A 21,641-nucleotide genomic window follows, 5' to 3' on the forward strand; every position below is an offset into this window, starting at 1 on the left:
AATACTAAAATAAGGAAAACTATTTTAAGTTGTTTTTCACTGCACATGAAGACTATCCCATCACTTTGATCATAAGTGTAACCTAACCAAGTGGGTAACTATCCCATCATATTCAGAGAGTCCGTCCACACTCAAGGCAGGAGGATCACACTGGGTGTGTACACTAGGAGGAGATAATCTCGGGGACCATCTTAGGATTCAGCCTACTACAAGGAGAAAGACAGCAAGTTGAACAGCATAGTAATAATACGAAGGAGTTTCTGTGGCATAAAAAAACAAGAAACATATGCTTTCTCTACTACACAATTTACTAGATTAAGCATACCCACAACTGAGCCCAAATATAAAGCCAAAAGGAAAAAGTGAAAAATACGTCAAAATGTAAACAGATGAAATATGAGAAAGTTCAAAAGAATTGAAGGAATGATCCAAGAATCCTGAAATAAGGCTACTACAGTTCCAGAAAAAATAAAGTGACAAAGAGGGGACAGGCAATAAACAAACAACATAAGAAAAAGATTTTGCATTAAAAATATGCCAAGTCTCAATCCTGACTGATGATAAAAGACACACAGTCAGCATAGCATGGTAAAATCTATGAAATTAATGAATTAAGAGGAAAACCTACAATTATTAGACAGAGAAGGTGTCAACTTCAAAGAAAAAGTATTATATTGACACTCATGGTATCACTTATGCCACTCTAAAAGCTAGAAAGTACGGAATCACTACTAACAAAAAAGAACTTAACAATCCTATAGCCAGCCACAATGTCAGCCATCTGTCAGGGTATAAACAGATATTTGAGAATATGCAAGAAGTCTGAGAGGGTGTTACCACATAACAAATCTTAGGGAAATACCTGACCAAGTACTTAACACACAGGAAGCAGAATCAAAATCTCACAATAGGGGAAAATAAATAAGAGCTAAAACAGTGGTGAGAAGTGACCTTTACAATTTATATCAATAATATAAACAGATGATGACAGACCATTTGGAAATATGTGATGCATGCTCTTGAAACAAAATAAAATATTTAAGAAAAGACTGCGATGATAAAAGGCAACATTTTAAAGACTATAGTAATAAACCTCTATGGAACACATTGTGCAGTATCAGACTAGAAAATGCAAATATTCAAGAGAGTTCAAGAACCAAATAAAAACATAGTTGGAGTCTTCAATATGCTTCATTTGGAATTAAACTACTCTAGTAAACTAAAAATAAAAGGACCATGGAGGATTTTAATACAAATAAGAAAAAAACTTAATAGGCCTACATACTCACATCTCCACAAATAATATAAAAATTTTGCATTTACATGGAACATTTATGAAAATCAATATGAACTTGTCCACAAAGAACATTTTAACAACTTTAAAAAGCGAAGATCACATTTTCTGATCATAGTCCAATAAATATGGAAATTAATAGTAAATATGCAGCAAGAAAAGTACTTGGAAACTAACATACATATTCCTAACTAATGCTTCAATCAAAAAAGAAAGGGGAGGGGACTTCTCTGGTGACCCAGTGGTTAAGACTTCGCCTTCTAATGTAGGGGGTGCAGGTTGATCCCTGGTCAGGGAGCTAAGATCCCACATGCCTTGTGGCCAAAAAACCAAATCATAAAATAGAAGCAATATTGTAATAAATTCAATAAAGACTTTAAAAATGGTCTACATCAAAAAAATAAAAATGAAAAAATAAAAAAGAAAGGGGAAGTAAAACCTACCTGGAAAAAAATTAAAAAGTGACTATTTCATATCAAAAACTATGAAAGACAACAAAAGCTGTTCTCAAAGAAAATTACATAGCCTTCATTATTAAGGGAAGAGGAAGGAGGGAGGGAGGGAGGGAGGGAGGGAGGGAGGGAGGGAAGGAGGGAAGGAGGGAGGGAGGGAGGGAGGGAGGAAAGAAAGAAGGAAGGGAAGGAGGAAGGAAGGAAGGAAGGAAGTAAAGAATAACCTTATTATTCATCATATGAAATAAGAAAGAAAGCAGTTCTTAGGATTATACACTTTGGGTCTTTTTTATAAGTTTATTCATAGCTTGTGGATTAGAACCTTAGCTGTATGTATAACCAACAAAATTTGCTCTGTTAAAAAAATCCCAGTCTGTGACAAATCAAAACTGCATAGATTTGGTTCTTAGTAACAACTGGCTAATTCAAGCAGAACGCATAAGAATATCTGTGTATCAGATCAGAGCATGAATTTGAAAAGTTATTAGGTGCTGGTAAAAACAATAACAAAACATCCAAAGAACTATCCAGTACTTTCTGATGATGTCTACAAGAATCATTTGTTTAAAGCTGTTTTTAGTAAACATTCAGGCTTTGTGTTCAGGGTTGCAAATATGATGTGAGAAGTTCCAGAGCAGAGGTGCTTTAAGGATGCTGAATCGTATAAAAATCCCCAAGGAGCCACACCCAAATGAGACTTCCATTTTTCAGGATACAAAATTTCTTTAATGATGAAAACCCATTTCTGGAGGCCCACACAGAAAAAAACTCAAGAATATATTTTTTTAAAAAACCACTAGTAGACGAGTAAGTAGTAACTAGCTCCCTGTGCACTCCCCCCAAATTATCATAAAATGGCCGACATACTGATAGATAAAAAGTGGGAAATCTACAACAGCACAGAAAACCGAAGTTAGAAGCTCCACACACACCAAAACCCTAGAGGTTCCAAAGAACACTACAAACCAAACTGGGTGGCAAACCACAGACTAAGAATTAGCTATGTAATGAGTACACATAAATGGAGAAGAAAAAAGAATTGTCTTTTATAGTGAAATAGGCATAAGAACTAATTTCTCACACATATACAAACATTTATATATATAAACAAGGAAGTAAAACAGCTAATAAATATAAAAATTCAACCTCAGCACAAATAATTACATACATTAATTTGCCTCTCAAATTACTAAAACATAATTATTATAATATTTAGTACATAAGAAGGTACATTGAGATGGACACATTCACAAACTTCTGGTGAGACTGTTACTGAAATGACATTTCTGGAAAATAATTGTGCAAATCGTGTCCAGAAATTAAAAAGTGCTTATATCCTTTGACCATAATTACTTTTCCAGAATTCTATCTTCATAAAAACTCTTCACCACAGTCTTATAATAGGAAAAAAGTTGAAAGAACATAACTGTGTAACAACAGATGATTAATTAAGCATATTTATGGGTCATCCATAATGTTTTACAATCATTAAAATATCATTTGTTAAAAACTAATGATACAGAAACATGTGGCTGAAAATTCATATCTACCATTAAATCACAACATAAAACATGTAAGAAAAAGGCTGGAATAAAATGCAACAAAATCTTAGCAATGACTATATCAGGGAAAAATTTAAATTTTCTTTTAAAGACTGTGCTCTACTTTGGGGAAATAATGTTTGCAGGATTTGTTAATTAACTGAATTTCCTATTTGTACCCTATCTCCATGACAGTTTTGTGATCTACATCAGGAGTCATTTATCCATTTCCTAAAAAAAAGTGTTCCCTCTTTGTTTATTAGATTTAGGATCTTTGATCAAATTATTCCTTTCTAATGCCATCTTGTATTAGTTGAGTTTCAACTGAAGTCTCAAGCTATGCCTATCACAACATTTTGCATTCCTGTATTAAAATTTTCAGTGCTTTGGTAATCACTTGTACTGTGTGCTTTTAATACACAGGTACCTGGAACCAGAAAAACTCCCCGTTATGTCCATCTAAACATTACAGATTGTTTTCCTGCCAATGGTCCTTCTTTACCTGGCTCTCATTTTCTGTCTTCTGCTTGCAATAGTGTATGGCAGTTTTATTAGCAGTTTTTCTTTCCACCCACTAAAATTTAGATTAAAGCCAAGAGATAAGGTTTTATGATTCTTCTTTCAAACGTATCTTTCATAGTATATGCTAAAACCTTGCCATTCTTTTTATCATTCAATGTCATCCATATTTTGTGCTGTTTCCTTTTCATAGTTTTATTCTCTTCCAGTGTCACAATCACCAACCAGAAGAACTGCCAAGTGTCACTCGTACCAGGGGACCATCTCCAGCCAATCGTGGAATGCTATTCCAGAATGTTAAATGTCTGAGAGTTGGATCAGAGATTTTTATCCCGATGTGTGATACATTTCCACTTGCTTTAGCAGAAATGAGTAGCCCTCGGTAAATATAAGAGATCTACCAAAACCCCATTCACATTTTTCGAAATACAAGTCCAGGAATGCAGTCCCTACACATAGCTGCCACTTAACATCTTTGTGACCTCTTGGAGTGAAGTTGTCACCAACCCTCAGGACCTTGTAGACGTGACAGGCCCTCTTCTACCTGCAGCCCCCGGGCCTTCCTGCCTGAATCCTCCTCTAACTGGGTAGCAGTGAATCCTTTTCAAAATGATCTAAGCCACCACTGATGAAAAAATCCCCTACTTCTTTAAAACGTCTAAAGGCTTCAAAATGTCCTACACACTTTCCCCTCTGAATCTTCCACTTGTTTATCTCTTACAACAGATTTACTACCGCACTCAGAATTCTACAAGGATTCCTTCCACCCTCAAACCCTTTAATATGAAGCTTATTCTCACTTCAACACTTTAATAAGCTGGGTATAAAAATCATTTGGAAGGATTTTTTTAAATGCATGCAGGTTCCTGGGCTCATCCCCTGGAAATTCTGTTTCAGTAAGTCTAGGTAGGGTACAGGGAATCAGCATTTTTAATAAACATTGCAGTTGATTCTAATAGGGATGCTCTCCCAGGTACACATTGAGAAAGTGTTTTCACCTTTCTAAGAACCTGGAACATCATTCCTCAAGCTCCTTCTCCTGCAGCAGGTTCTACTCCTCAAAACACTCTGCTTCTAAAGGTTCCTATTGCTTATCTTGTTAAACCTATTTTGTTCTAGTTCCATCTATTTGATGGCTGCTCAGTACTAACATATGGAAGATTTAAATACTCTTTCATGGGAGACATACATTCACTGAAAAAAAGACCCTACAACCATGGGCTTCCCTTCCTTAGGGTAGCAGGCGGCACCGTAAGTAGCATTGACTCACCTTTCCTGATTATTCCTGGCCTCCTCCTGTACCCATGCACCTGGATCACAGACGTCATTTAGTGCATTCTTAATGGATAAGCAGCTTTCCATACCTACATTTTCATGGTCAATTACGTCATATAACTAGCAGTTATTTCTGATTTCCTCAATAAGTTTAAATCAAGAAAGTTCCATTTTATTTAATCTTAATGTCTGCTCATGTAATTCATCGTACTCAGCTTCTCTTTCTCCTGATCCTTTTTGCCCTTTCTGTGGTTTTTCCTACTTGCTCCTTTAATTACAAAACCTGCATAAACTCCTGGTGCATTTACAAACCCTTTCCAAGTCAGCCCTACAGGTAAACAAAACTTATAATAACGGTGTTTACCGTTAACACCTGAACAAAAAATGATGTCCATTAATATTTAGGACTTTTTCAATCATGATGTGGGTTTCCATTATGCAGTCAAGGCAGAGCAGTACAAAAAAGTTATAATATTTTTTCTTCTCTTCTGTCAAATATCTCACTTGAAGCTCCTTTAATTACCAAACCTGCATAAACCCTGGTGCATTTACAGACCCTTTCCAAGTCAGCCCTACAGATACATAAAGCTTATAACAGTGTTTACTGCTAACACCTGAAGAATAAAATGATGTCTCTTAATATTTAGGACTTTTTCAATCATGACATGAGTTTCCATTATGTAATCAAGGCAGAGTAGCACAATAAATTGTAATATTTTCTCCTCTCTTCAGTCAAATGTCTCACTTGAAACAAAAGGTCTGTACCCAAAAAAACTAAATTCTATCTTCACTTCCAGGATGATGTTTACATATGAGAAAACTTAGTTTATAAAAAAGATTTTCTTTTCATCCTCAAGTCAGGGGACTGACAGTGTACAAAGAAGGAATAATTAACTGGTTAGGAAGAGAAAGATAGACAAGCTTAGCCCTTCTTAGAGACCATGAATATACAGCTATTTCTCACAAATGCACATTAAATGTAGTTGAACAACCTTTCTGAAATATGCATACTATCAGCTCACCAATAACATCTTTTAAGCTAATGTACTCAGATGTTTATGGGGAGAAAAATGATTTCTGTGATGAATTTTAAACGAAGTAACAAAAATATATTACACTTTCAAAGTAGATGACATTGCATTTAAATGTATCCCCACTTACAAATATTATAAATACCTAGTGACTATAAATATGATGAATATAAAACAAGTGGGAAGTGTTTTCCCTTGCAATACAACTTAAATCAGAGATTATCTCAATATTTTTCAACCAACTCCTCATACATGGGAACTGTTTCTGAAAATGCCTTGAGAGCATGAGTAAACTGACGTCCCACAGAGACTAAAGAAGAAGTCCCTGCAATTTAATGGATGCAAATCCCCCTCCCCAGCACAGCGTTAAGTCACTTAATCTACTTACTCCTCTGTTTCCATGTCTGTACAATGAAGGTTATTAGAGTTCCTAGGGTCGTTAGGAGGATTAGATATAAAAATAAAGGTAGTATATTCTGTATGCGTGTATTTTTGTATGTATATGTATTTATGTATGTGTATATGTATTTTGTACCTATGTTTGGGCAAATTAATATAAAGAAGGTAATAAATGTAAAAGAAAAGTATATATAGTGAAAACTCACTAATACACCTTATTCTCGTTATATGCAGTTTTGGGGTACTGAAATTTTCCAGAATGGTTACATTGAGATGTCTTATTTTATTATTAGACTGGTTCCTTGTGAAAAAAGATATTTCCCAACAATACTCTGTACTCAAAGCCTCAGATGAAAAGCAAGTAAGATGATATTAGGGCAAAGTACTTTCAAAAAAGTCCTCTACAAATTTCAGGCATTATTAGTGTTGATGACAATGGTGATAAGAATGATGGTTACACATTTCTCAAATCTTAATCTCATCCAGATGGTGCCATATTCTCCAGCCTTTGGGAGTCACTCTTCCTTTTTACACAAGTAACAGTAATTCAGTCACCATCCTTTGTTTGGGTTTCCCCCATCCCTGAGGACTCGCTGAGGAATGCATGCATGTGACACCGTTACACTCTCTGGGTCACTTCTTCTCAAGTATGTAATGCCTGCCCTGCAACACCCAAAGCACAGCTAAGACCAGTGGAAGCCGTAGACAAATGGAAGGTCATCGTAATGCAGGAAAAGAAAATGCAACTCTTCAGTAGTCCCTTCACAGGCAGTCGCTTATTCCTTTTAGCCCCTCAAATAGTTCTCCTCAGAATTTTACCTGCTAACACATTACAGAAGTCGTCTATCTCTTCCCAACTGAAGTTCTTTCAGACCATGTCCTTCCTACTGAGAACTCAGGTGACTGTGTTCCCGGCCATAGAAAGAAGAGTAGCATGCCTGCCCGCTCATTCTAAAACCTCAGCCCAAGACCTGCCACCCAAATGTAGTCAGGGTACGTTTTCCAAAGTTTGAAAAGCATCACAACCAGTTCCTCTGCACAATCTTCAATATACTGTAAGATTATGTTTACATAAGCTGCCAGTCTATGGGTCATCAGTGAACAAACACGTGGAGGGGAAAAAAAAAGAGAGAGAGAGAGACCCATCTGTCAATGACAGACATTAATTTTCAGGAAGAGGCTAGCCAAAAGCCGTATTTAGGAGGAAATATATTGGGCTCTTCTAGACCACACCCTTAATAAGTACACACCCAATTTAACATTTCAGTCTGAGGCATTCTATATTTGAATTATTCTCCAGTTCTGGGTTTCCGGAGTGCCATGAATTAGATGCTTGCTTTATTATCTAGTTGGTTAAAATTACCCACAAAACTGGTCTCTGCCATAACGAAAGAGGCTTAATCCCCAGCCTAAATTCCCCCTTCTGCTCTGAAGTTTAGACACCATTTACATCTCTCAAATGGTATTTTTCCAGCTTCAATTAGTTTACGATCTTGGCATCTGACTTTGTAAATATGAATATGGATTCATATTTAAGTAAATACGGAGAACAAAAAGAAACTCGAGGAACTATTATTTGGGAAGGGAAACAGCAAGCATATACAAACAATTCATGAAAGGCTATGAATTCTAATAAATATCAAATTACTGATCTGGGATTTGTAGCTGAGGAAGAGGAATTCCAAGTAACTCTCTCAAACCCCAAAACAGAACAAAGTCAAATAACCAGTTAGAAGTTGATTTTGAGATAGCTTGTTAGAACAGGCACATATATGCTTTTCTAATCCTTGGTGAAAAAAATAACATTACTATCTATTCTTAGCTCAGCCTACATATTAATTAAATATAAAAAAGCATATTTAGAATTAGCTATATAGTCATTTTGAAATGTAAAATATTATCTTTCTAAGAGAAAAAATAAATCATTCCAGAAACAACTAATTATATCCAGATACTTGAACAATACAAACACGAGGAGTACAAAGTCTAGAGTGCAAAAACATCCAGGCGCCGGTTTTACTTACAGTCTGAAGTGAGGGCCTGATGGTCCTATGAGAGTCTTACCTCCATCAGTGAACTTGGTGAGCATAAGCCCTTAGATGTAGTTTGGAGAGTGATGAAGTCCCAAAAAGCAGACACTGAAGGCCCAGATTGGCCCTCATGGGACCTGTAGGAGATCAAATAAAAGTACCATCTTAAAAACTCTGTGTAAGCCGTGAAAACACATTCTTCTTCGATCAGTTACTGACAAACGTTAAAAGGAAAGTGATGAAGCTGCCACAAACTTACTACCTTTGTGCATTACCAAAAGGAACCGCTTTAGTCCAAAGGGGTTTAATTACCCCATGTAATTAAAACATTACAAGAAGTGTTTGAACTTCCGGAATCTCAATATTATTTGCAATTTTCTAAGCAAATATTTCCCAAAATTATAGTTTTTCAAACTTAAATCATGATTTAATTTCCCCCTTGTACTGAAAAATAACTAAAATGGACTTTCTTTTTTCTCTCTAGAATATTTCCTTTTCTCTGAAGGGATATGGACCACTTATAAATCAGATTTACAGGAAGAACGATACAAAAGATGACATGTCAAACAATTATGCAATTCAAAACATCAATGGATGTAACTGTTTTAATCTTTTTTTCAGTAAATTAACTGACTTCACTCATATGATTGCCCAATTCTGTCAAATTGCCAAACTTATACATATGAAACAGATCTTGTTGATTTTGATATTACACTATGCTCTGTTTAAACCTAGATGATCTTCTATAAATTCCTGAAATTCTGATATTTGGAGAGTCATCCTTTCTATGGAAAACTTGTATCTTAAGAATGCTCATGGACTTCACATTACTGTTGCTTCAAAAAATTAAATGAATTTTAATTATGAAAATAATTCTTGATCAAATGCTCTTTTAAAGATTTATCTTACATGTCCACTCAGGTAGGAACCAGCAAGGATGTTTTTCTTTTCTTTAATTCCCAAGCTTTTATGGTAAAACAGAAGAGGCTTCACTAAGAGGCTCCACAACTTTTACAAAGACCTACTAATACTGACCACCTATGAACATGGTTCTCTGGGAATGCAAATTTAGCCGTCAATGGTGATACACAAAGATTCTGTAAACTGTGTTTCAAAGCTCAAGAAATGGTTCACTTTTCCCTCCATCAGGTAGTGCATAGCTCATAATAGCATCCCCATCTCTTCAGGAGAATACCTTGGCTTGTGCTGACTGATGGCATTTTTAACCATGTTGGAAGTAAAGCTTTTTTAATGGATGACAAGCAATGAATCCCTTCAATTATTTCTTTATTAATGTCATTCTTCCCTGAGTAGTTGTCATTACTAATTCCCTCACCAATGTTTCCTGTTACATTCCAAGAAGAGTTAGGCTTCTGCCATTTGATGAAATATATACTGGTTTCAATTTACTACATTTTTTTTCTTTCAACTAAAAAGTAGTCACTGTTAGTTTTTTTTGAGGTTGCTTGTATGGGATCTTCTAATATATTCAGGTTTCTAGTCATTGGTGGTGCCTCACAGTGGGAATGTATATGGTGCAAATATGGTACCTCCATTCATGTACATAGTCAATAATGCTTCAGAAGCTCTCTCCCCTTCAAGCAGCACTCCGAGTAGTCAGTCCAAGACTGATACAGAGTAAGTACTCGGGCAAGCATTAAAAGAAAAAATGAAAGGAATGAGAAAAAAATGAATATTTAGCACCTATACAGCTCTATAATATCTTGCCTAATCCTCACATAACCCTATGAAATATGTATTATCTACTATTATAATTTTTTCCTAAAAAGGATGTTTAATGAATTTCCCAAGATCCCACCTTGACTCCAAAGTCCTACTCTGTACATCTTAGTTGCAAACATTGTCCATGGAAATAAAAATCAGTAGGTGGGGTCTGTATGTCTTCTAAAATATTATGATAATGTTTCATTAGCTACTTCATTATGAGGGAGGATACTTTCAAGGTAACAACAGTGTAGAGAGGGAAGGAACAGAGCTGTCTGTTGTATTTTATAGGGTCATTGTCACCACATGGTCTTTATGAGAGCCTATATTCTTGCAAATGCTTCTGAAAAGGAAAAAAGATGACTTCAACAATTATTTACTAGCATTGTAATAGATGAGTATCAGCAGAAATACATGACAGAAGTAAAACAGTTGTGTCTACAGGACGCTAGGAATGACTGGATATGGAGACTGAGTGAGAGACAGGAGTCAGGGATGACTCCTATGTTTCTAGCTTCCATGAATGAGGAAATTTTCATGCCATTCATTTAAAGAGAGAATACAGTTGAGAAGCAGATTTGAGGTGAAAATTACTAGGTCATTTTAAATCACACAGAGCTCAAAACTCCTGTAAGATGTGTACGTGAGATTTTCAGAAAGCAGCTGGATTTATGGGTCTTGAGTTCAAGGCGGAATTTAGGGCTACAAATAAAACATGTAAGTGTTACCTGACTAACATGAATGTGGCTTAAGTAACCTTGTAAGTGTGAAAAGTAAAAAGAACCAGGGTTGATAAAGCAGCCTCAGAAAATGTGACTATTTAAGGAATGGGCAGAAAAACATAAGCCTGCAAAGGAAACTAAGAAGGAAAACCTAGGAAATAGGATGGAATCCAGGAGAAAATAAAGTCACAGAAGCTAAGGAGGTATTTCTTGCTTAAAAGAGAGAATGACCAACAGTGACAAGTAAGATGAAGTAAAAAGGGTTCATTTTATAGGCCATCATTCATCCTGGGAAAAAACAAGGAATGGATATGTACTGAAGTGATGGCAATAAATGTTTATTCCTCTATAAAGCAGTTCCATTTTCACCAGAAGTTTGGGACTCAGGTATAACTAAAAAAGGATGTGATGTCAAAAAGAGGTATTTTAAACACAAGAAAAACTTTCAGTTACTTCTTTTTTCAGTAGGCTTCACCTGTGAAAAAGCACAGAGGTAAAACTGTTAAATCAATCCAAAGTTAAGATTTTTATAAGGGGTTGCAACTGAAGGGCAAGGAGGAAGAAAGGCAGAGTAATAGTGACAGAGTGATTGAAATGACAGACTTTGAAATCTAGGGTTGGAAGGGATGAAAGTGAATCTAGAAAGAAGGGGACAGATTAGAAGGAAATACAGTGGTCCAGGGCCTAAATGTTTCCTAAGGTCAAAGAGTAGGTATATTAGTTTTACAGAGTTGGAAGGAGAGCTATGTTGTCATAGTTAGAGTGATGAATTGAAGTTTAATATTTCACATCTAGTATAGTGCTAGGTTCTGATATATTTCAAGATGTGGCTATATGTGTCAGATACTGAATTAATGTAAAGGTAAAGACCATTAGAATTGAAATCAAATAATTAACCTTAATTAACTCATCCACAAAGTCACTGAGGTAGTCTTGGAAATTAATAAGATTAAAGTAAAAAGTTGGCTGGAAGAAATGGACAAATTCTTAGAAAGGTATAACCTTCCAAGACTGAACCAGGAAGAAACAGAAAATATGAACAGATGAAACACAAATAATGAAATTGAAACTGTGATTAAAAATCTTCCAAAAAACAAAAGCCCAGGACCAGGTGGCTTCACAGGTGAATTCTATCAAACATTTAGAGAAGACCGAACACCCATCCTTCTCAAAGTCTTCCAAAAATTGCAGAGGAAGGAACACTCCCAAACTCATTCTATGAGGCCACCATCACCCTGATACCAAAACCAGACAGAGATAATACAATAAAAGAAAATTACAGACCAATATCACTGATGAATATAGATGCAAACGTCCTCAACAAAATACTAGCAAACAGAATCCAACAACACAAAAGGATCATACACCATGATCAAGTGGGGTTTATCCCAGGGGTGCAAGGATTCTTCAATATATGCAAATCAATCAATGTGATACACCATATTAACAAATTCAAGAAGAAAACCCATATGATCATCTCAATAGATGCAGAAAAAGCTTTTGACAAAATTCGACACCCATTTATGATAAAAACTCTCCAGAAAGTGGGCATAGAGGGAAGCTACCTCAACATAATAAAGGCCATATATGACAAACCCACAGCAAACATCATTCTCAATGGTGAAAAACTGAAACCATTTCCTCTAAGATCAGGAACAAGACAAGGTTGTCTACTCTCACTGCTATTATTCAACATAGTTTGGGAAGTCACAGCCACAGCAATCAGCGAAGAAAAAGAAATAAAACGAAACCAAATTGGAAAAGAGGTAAAACTGTCACTGCTGCAGATGACATGATACTATACATAGAGAATCCTAAAGATGCCACCAGAAAATGACTAGAGCTAATCAATGAATTTGGTAAAAATGTAGGGTACAAAATTAATGCACAGAAATCTCTTGCATTCCTATACACTAATGATGAAAAATCTGAAAGAGAAATTAAGGAAACTCTTCCATTTACCATTGTAACCAAAAGAATAAAATACCTAGGAATAAACCTACCTAGGGAGACAAAAGACTTGTATGCAGAAAACTATAAGACACTGATGAAAGAAATTAAAGATGATACCAACAGATGGAGAGATATATCATGTTCTTGGATTGGAAGAATCAATACTGTGAAAATGACTATCCTACCCAAAGCAATCTACATATTCAATGCAATCCCTATCAAACTACCAATGGCATTTTTTACAGAACTAGAACAAAAAGTATTAATATTTTTATGGAGACACAAAAGACGCCGAAAAACCAAAGCAGTCTTGAGGGAAAAAAACCGAGCTGGAGGAATCAGACTCCCTGACTTCGGACTACACTACAAAGCTACAGTAATCAAGACAATGTGGTACTGGCACAAAAACAGAAATATAAATCAATGGAACAAGATAGAAAGCCCAGAGATAAACCCATGCATGTATGGTCAACTAATCTATGACAAAGGAGGCAAGGATATACAATGGAGAAAAGACAGTCTCTTCAATACGTGGTGCTGGGGAAACTGGACAGCTACATGGAAAAGAATGAAATTAGAACACTCCCTAACACCATAAACAAAAATAAACTCAAAACGGATTAGAAACCTAAATGTAAGACTAGACACTATACAACTCTCAGAGGAAAACATAGGAAGAACACTTTTTGACATAAATCACAGCAAGATCTTTTTTGATCCACCTCCTAGAGTAATGGAAATAAAAACAAAAATAAACAAATGAGACCTAATGAAACTTAAAAGCTTTTGCACAGCAAAGGAAACCATAATCAAGACAAAAAGAAAACCCTCAGAATGGCAGAAAATATTTGCAAACAAATCAATGGACAAAGGCTTAATCTCCAAAATATATAAACAGCTCATACAGCTCAATATTAAAAAAACAAACAACCCAATCCAAAAATGTGTAGAAGACCTAAATAGACACTTCTCAAAGAAGACATACAGATGGCCAAGAAGCACATGAAAAGCTGCTCAACATAACTAATTATTAGAGAAATGCAAATCAAAACTACAATGAGGTATCTCCTTACACCAGTTAGAATGGGCATCATCAGAAAATCTACAAACAATAAATGCTGGAGAGATTTATTGTGTGTGGAGAAAACGGAACCCTCTTGGACTGTTGATGGGAATGTAAATTGATACAGCCACTGTGGAGAACAGTATGAAAGTTCCCTAAAAAGCTAAAAATAGAATTACCATATGACCCAGCAATCCCACTTCTGGGCATATACCCAGAGAAAGCCATAATTCGAAAAAGACATGCACCTCAATGTTCACTGAAGCACTATTTACAATAGCCAGGTCATGGAAGCAACATAAATGCCAATCAACAGACAAATGGATAAAAAAGATGTGGTACGTATATACAATGGAATATTACTCAGCCATAAAAAGGAATGAAACTGGGTAATTTGTAGAGATGTGGATGGACCTAGAGACTGTCATAGAGTGAAGTAAGTCAGAAAGAGAAAAACAAATATTATATATTAATGCATATATTTGGAAGCTGGAGAAATGGTACAGATGAACCGGTTTGCAAGGCAGAAATAGAGACACAGATGTAGAGAACAAATGTATGGACACCAAGGGGGGAAAGGAGGACACGGATGGTGGTGGTGGTGGGATGACTTTGGAGATTGGGATTGACATGTATACACTAATATGTATAAAATAAATACCTAAGAAGTATCTGCTGTGCAAAAAAAAAATTAATTCAATTAAAAAAATAATAAAGTAAAAAGGTTGGACACTAAAAAGGCATTGCTAAATCAGTTTTATGTCAATCCACTAATAATGTCTTATTTCTCTTGGAATTTATCTAAAAGAAAAATCAGTTGAAAATATGCAATATACAATAGATTGAAATAGTCAAACAGTTGCTGACTTTTTTGAAAATTAGCCACTACAACTCAAACTATAAATAATATTGTGGGAAATAAGAGAAAAGTCTTTGGATATTAACTTAATTGACAAATATTTTTCTAGCAAATATTTGCTAAACAGTTTTATTTCCTTTTTATACCAGCTTAAAAAACTGTCCTTCTTAAACTCTTTTGGTTAAAAAATTTCAAAAATAGATTTTGATGTCATCTTCATATGACATATGCAATATCATCGTGTAATGGTATATATTTTACTAAAGCACACAAATATATTACTGTTTCTTTTTCTTCCCCAGCTTTATTGAGATATAGTTGACATATAACATTGTGTAAGTTTGAGGTGCACAGCATGATGGTTTGATGTATGTATGTATTGCAAAATGATTACTACAATAGGTCGGTTGACACATCTATTACCTCACACAGTTATAATTGTGTGTGTGTGTATATGTGTGTGTTTGTGTAAGGGCTTTTGAGAGCAACTTTCTTAGCAGTTTTCAAGTACACAATGCAGTTTTGTTAACCATAGTCATTATGCTGTACATTACATCCCCAGAACATACATCTTGTGACTGGAAGTTTGTATCCTTTGACCACTTGCACGCATTTCCCTCACACCATGGCAATTATCAGTTTACTCTTTTTCTATGAGTTTGGTTTTTATAGAGGATGTGGAAAAAAGGAAATGCTTACACACTGGGGATTGTAAATTGGTACAGCTACTATGGAAAACAGTACAGAGGATCTTCAAAATGTTAAAAATAGAACTACCATATGATCCAGCAATTCCACCTCTGGGCATATATCCTAAAGAAATGAAATCACTATTTTAAGATTATCTACATCCTATGCTCATTGCAGCATTATTTACTATGGACAAGACATGGGAACAATCTAAGTGAGAGATGAATGGACAAAAATAAAAATAATACGTATGTATATATGTATATATACATAAGCACACACAAAATGGAATATTAATCTTTTAAAATCATCTCTCATAACCTGACATTCAGGTGTCCTAGTTTTGTTCTCTACTTTTTTTTTTTTTCCCTTGCAGTATGTGGGCCTCTCACTGTTGTGGCCTCTCCCGTTGCGGAGCACAGGCTCCGGACGCGCAGGCTCAGCGGCCATGGCTCACGGGCCCAGCCGCTTTGCGGCATGTGGGATCTTCCCAGACGGGGGCACGAACCCGTGTCCCCTGCATCGGCAAGGTGGACTCTCAACCACTGCGCCACCAGGGAAGCCCTGTTCTCTAATTTTGATCAATTGGAAAATACGTTTAGTAGACCACAGGCCCTAATTGATTTATGACTAAATAAGTTCTAGCTATCAAAGTGGAAGTAATGCATTATTGTTAGGCTGGTTATTTTAGTTCTTAAGTGGATGGTTCTCAAAACAAAATCTTTGACTTTAAATATATATTTTATATATATATATATATGTGTGTGTGTGTGTATACATACAAAAAAGAGAGATAATATTTCTTAACTTCTTATATTCCAGGATATTCCAAGAGTAGATTTAAATACATTGTAGTAGCTAATTTATTGTCACCACAACACAAGATAGGTAACATATTTTGCACTTATTTTTATTTTACGATAGTCCGTTTATGTAGTATGTATCCAGGTATGTAACGGTTAATACATTGTAATGGTAGAAAATGTAAAAAATATGAGAGGATATACAGAAAAAGTTCTCCCTCCGACTTCTGTCTCTCATTTCCCTAGTTCCTACTTCCCTTTACACTTAGGTAACAACCACTGAGCCTAGGACTTCTGGAATATCTTATAGAATATTTTCTAATATTCTTTGCAAATATGTCTGTTTATATGCTCTATATATGAGATTTATGAAATATATCTACGTGGTGTTTTCACTGCAGTTTCTTTATTATTAACCCAAGAATGAAGATTACTTTTGCTTTTTAAATCTCCAGGGGGAAGGGGCTTTTTTCCCAATATTATTATCAATTTCTAATTTCACTAAATAGTGATCAGAAAAATTAATTAATTAGAAATAAATATCCTAATCTAGACATAAAAGTACATTTGAGAACATGACCATTAGTAGGCAGATGGCAGCCACAAGAAGGGTGTATATTAACTGCATGAGCTTCTAAAGTTCTTAGTTCTATAAAGGCAGGTGTGTTTGCTAGTCTCCAAAGATTATTTCCCAAAGAATAACTTTTCATATACATCCTTGAGCAGTTTCCTCCCCTTGTATCTGGCAACAGAACAAGGCAGAGTTGACACTGAATGGTTTCATCACTTCTCATGAACATAAGTCATAAGAAGCTTACCATTTATCACTGAGTTTCTTAGAATGCTTGCTTTGGAAGATGCCAGCCACGTGATAAGATAACCAACTACCTGGTGATCACATGCTGTGAAGAAACTAGGCTTACAGAGACAGAGAGAAATGCTCAGCCCAGCCATCTCAGCTAAGGTTCCAGATGTGTGTGAAGGAGTCATCTGTATCAGTCATCCAGGCGAGTCAAGCCTTCAGATGACCTCACAGCAGGTCTACATCTAACTGGAACTTCATGAGAGAGCCATCCAGGTGAGCCCAAGCAACTGACAAAAATTTAAGGAATAATACATTTTGACTTCAAGCCATTTATGTTCAAGGTAGTTTTTTAGACAACAATGGGAACAGCAGGAAATTAAGCAATGACATGGACAGAAGGGTGACACCTCTTCCTATTACATAAAGCAAAAAGGAAAGTAAGGCTGGAATTTGATGGCTTCTTTGTTTAAGATGAGGTGAAGTGATGAGAGTAAGGGGTAGGCAGATGAGAGGAAGGGTTTGAGAAGAGTGATATGGTTTGGAATTGGTACCGTGGGGAATGGGAATGAGAGTTGAAAATGGAAATGGAAAAGGATCTCTGGATTATGTTATGGGTTAAGCTGAAATCCATGAGTTTGCATTGGTACCATTCACTCAGTTAGGTCAGTTGTTCTAATAGTTCTTAAACTCATTCATGGGAAGGAAACCAAGGATCTATGAATATAAAATAACAAAAGTGTAAGTTATATGGACAGTAAAATGACTCAAAATGAAGGCAGCATTTAGGGTGGAAAGGAAGGAAGTGAGTCAGGTGCTAAACTCTTCAGTGAAAGCCAGAGAGGTCAATACATGACAACTGCAGAGAGGACAACTGCAATTGAAGAGAGGCTAGAAGTAGTAACATGGTATGATACTAAAAAGTTTCGCCCAGATATGGAAACATATCATAACTTTAACAATATCTATTTTTTCGGCCACGCCACATGGCTTGTGAGATTTTAGTACCCCAACCCGGGACTGAACCCGCGTTCTCGGCAGTGAGAGTGTGGAGTCCTAACCACTGGACCACCAGGGAATCTCCAACAACATCTATTTTTAAAGGAAAGGGTTTATCCTGCTGAAGGGAAGCATCTTTTAATGCTTCGATATAGAATATCAAATTAATTTCCTCAACCGTTTATATTACCAATAGCTTTTATGAGAGTTTCCTACTTAAACTTAAAAGCTTTTGCACAGCAAAGAAAACCATCAACAAAACAAGACAACCTATGGAATGGGAGAAAATATTTGCAAATGATGTGACTGACAAGGGGCTAATATCCAAAATATATAAATAGCTCACACAACTCAATATCAAAAAAGCAAACAACCCAATAAAAAAATGGGCAGAACACCTGAATAGACATTTTTTTGAAGAAGATATGCAGATGGCTAAAAGGCACATGAAAAATGCTCAACCTTGCTAATTATTAGAGAAATGCAAATCAAAACAATGAGATATCACCTCACACCTGTCAGAATGGCTATTAGCAAAAAGAACACAAATAACATATGTTGGCAAGGATGTGGAGAAGAGGGAACCCTTGTACACTGTTGGTGGAATGTAAATTGGTGTAGCCACTACGGAAAACATTATAAGGTTTCCTCAAAAAACTAAAAAAGGAACTACCATACTATAAAGCAATTCCACTCCTGGGTATATATCCCAAAAAATAAAAACACTAATTTAAAAAGATATATGCACCCCAATGCATCACTGTTTACAACAGCCAAGATATGGAAGCACCCAAGTATCTATCAACAGATGAGTGCATAAAGAAGACGTGGTACACACACACACACACACACACACACACACACACACAATGGAATATTACACAACTATAAAAACGATATTTTGCCATTTGCAACAATATGGATCGACCTGGGGGTATTATGCTTAGTGAAATAAATCAGAGAAAGACAAATACTGTATAATATCACTTATATGTAGAATCTAAAAAATAATACAAATGAATGTATATAGCAAAACAGAAACAGATACAGTAGACAAACCCGTGGCTACCAATGGCAAGAGGGAAGGAGAGAGGGCAAAGTTAAGGGTATGAGAATAAAAGGTACAATCTACTATGTATAAAAAATAATCAACAAGGATATATTGTAGAGCACAGGGAATTATAGCCATTATCTTAATAACTTTTAAAGGAGTATAATCTGTAAAAATACTGAATCACTAAGCTGTATGCTGGAAACTAATGTAAAATTGTGAATCAAATATACTTCAATAAAAATGAGAGTTTTGTATATAATATTACACATGGTCAAGTCAGTGCCATATAATGCACCTATCCGAACCTAAGCAAAGTAAGGCAAGACCTTTCATAACATCTTTCAAACAAAATAGAGAAACATTGCTGAAGGCTAAATTAATGAGTATGGTTTTTAAGGTTCAATCAGGAAGCAAGTAGTACAAGTTTTAGCCATTTAGATTTGGGTTTAATATAAGGAAAAATTTTTCAGTGGTAAGATCTCTCCTTTCAGTAGCCTCAAGAGATGATGATTTGTTTATCGTTTGGACATGTTCTAACTAGGGAGCAAGTTGGAAAGGGGATTCTACTACCAGGAGAGTCCCTTAAAAATCGATGAACTTGCAACCATAAAATTTGTCTATAAAGTTGATATAACAAGTTCCATGCATTCCATTTATAAACCACATCTACCAAAACCAAAACAAAAAAAGTCATGTGATTTTTCTATTAGGGGCTCTTGAGAAAGATTTCAAGCAATAAATTTAAACAGTGTTGTCCACAGGCACAGTATTGTCCTGGGTATACCCACAATATCTAATCTACTCAAGAAGCTCGTTCCAGCTCAAGCATGGGGGTAGGGGAACCCGAATTGCCATTTCCATGATTTCTACCTTTCTTAGTGTTGTCTCTTGACTGGAGAAATGTTTCAGTCACTCCCAGTTTGATTGGCACTAGTGTCCTGGTGCTCCCAGAGGTACCTCCTGCATAGACCAACCGGCAATTTAATTGGTGCAGTTGTCTGAATAACAGACCCTCCACAGTGTATGAATCTTCTTGGCATGTGCCATGAAGCCAAGTCATTTTCATGGCTATAGGTGCCAAGCTGGGTGACAGTCTCATGTCTCACTTAGACCAAGACTAGGCTGCTTCCACAAAACCACGTTCCCCAAAGTCTGTGCAAACCTAGGGGAATACATTCACTTCCTCTCTCCTAGATGACAAAAATCCCCGAGAATTTAGGTTTATTTCTCTTTCCTTTGCCCTCCTCCATTTGCCTGTTCACCATATCATATTGGCTCTATCATATTATAGAGCCAATTTCTCCCAAAGAGGATTAGTGAACTACTTTCCCACCCCTTCTTGTATTCCTTCCCCTTTTTTTTTTGTTTTTGGCCTAGTTTCTCCGATAGCTTTGTCAGTTGATTGGTTCCTTATTTTGAGTTTTAATGGTAATTGTGTGGTTTGCCATTTTACAGCAGAAACATTCACAATACATCATACGTCTATTTCCCATAGCCTATGTTTTCATAATTTCTTTTTGATTATTGTATTTCTAGATTTCTAGCTGAGCTCTGCCAACCTAAGGAAGTCCCATGTGAATGGATATATCCTTAGAGTGAATCTAAGAGGAAAAAGTACTTACAACTGCAAATGCAAACCAAAACAACTCTTGAGTTCTGTAGGAATTTATGGTTAAGAGAAATGGTTTCTTTGCACACTATTTAGGCACATTTTATCTTGGAATAGGGCACTCACCATAATTTGTGGGCAGTGTTCATTAAAAATACAGAAGAATTTTAGGAAATAACTGATAAAGAGAATACTATCAAGAATTTATGACTATAGTTACATCATTTATAAATTAATTTTGTACCAGCATAGCATCAGTTCTCTCCCTTTTCTTATTCAAATTGCCTATACAGTATTCCTCTTCTGTTCTATCTTTAGAAAGATAAGAAATGGCCTGAAAATGCTTATATCTCTAATCTAAATATACAGAATCATAAATTATACAGCTAGGGTGGAGTTGAGAGTTACATTAAACTACTTGGTATTTTAGTCGATGAATTTGAGACCCATAGAAGTTATATGAGTTGGCTAGAGATACAGAGATTTTTTTTTTTTTTTGTCCATGTAAGGAGGAGAACCAGATCTACTGCCCCTATTGTACTTTTTCTAATAATCTGGGAAGTCTATAACAGACAAAATGGTTTCATCAACTTCAGCTATAACTGATTATAACTGGGAACTCAATTTTCTCAAAGCAAATTTCAAAGAAACATTAAGTCCATTTCAAGTTTAATAACATTCTACTTTTGCTTTAAAAATGGCCTTTTCCAAAATTCAAACATTTTAACCAAATATTCAGAACACATTATTCATAAAAAAATTAAAGACAAACTATTACTCCTTAATCACATCTTTTGTCTTTCAAAGGAGACAATTCTAAT

At 35.7% G+C, this 21,641-nt stretch overlaps 1 protein-coding gene across 2 annotated transcripts in view; it reads right to left on the bottom strand.

Moving 5' to 3' along the window:
- LOC307176780 (uncharacterized protein) overlaps window positions 1-21,641 on the bottom strand; it is a 399,639-nt gene that overhangs the window by 13,020 nt on the left and 364,978 nt on the right. For both annotated transcript variants that reach the window (XM_079903214.1, XM_079903213.1), the window contains exon 4: window positions 8,576-8,678. In XM_079903214.1, the coding sequence (XP_079759340.1) occupies window positions 8,576-8,678 (103 nt within the window). The remainder of the gene's footprint in view (window positions 1-8,575; window positions 8,679-21,641) is intronic.

The sequence above is a fragment of the Stenella coeruleoalba genome (genome assembly GCF_951394435.1).
Source record: "Stenella coeruleoalba genome assembly, chromosome: 18".
Lineage (NCBI taxonomy): Eukaryota > Metazoa > Chordata > Mammalia > Artiodactyla > Delphinidae > Stenella > Stenella coeruleoalba.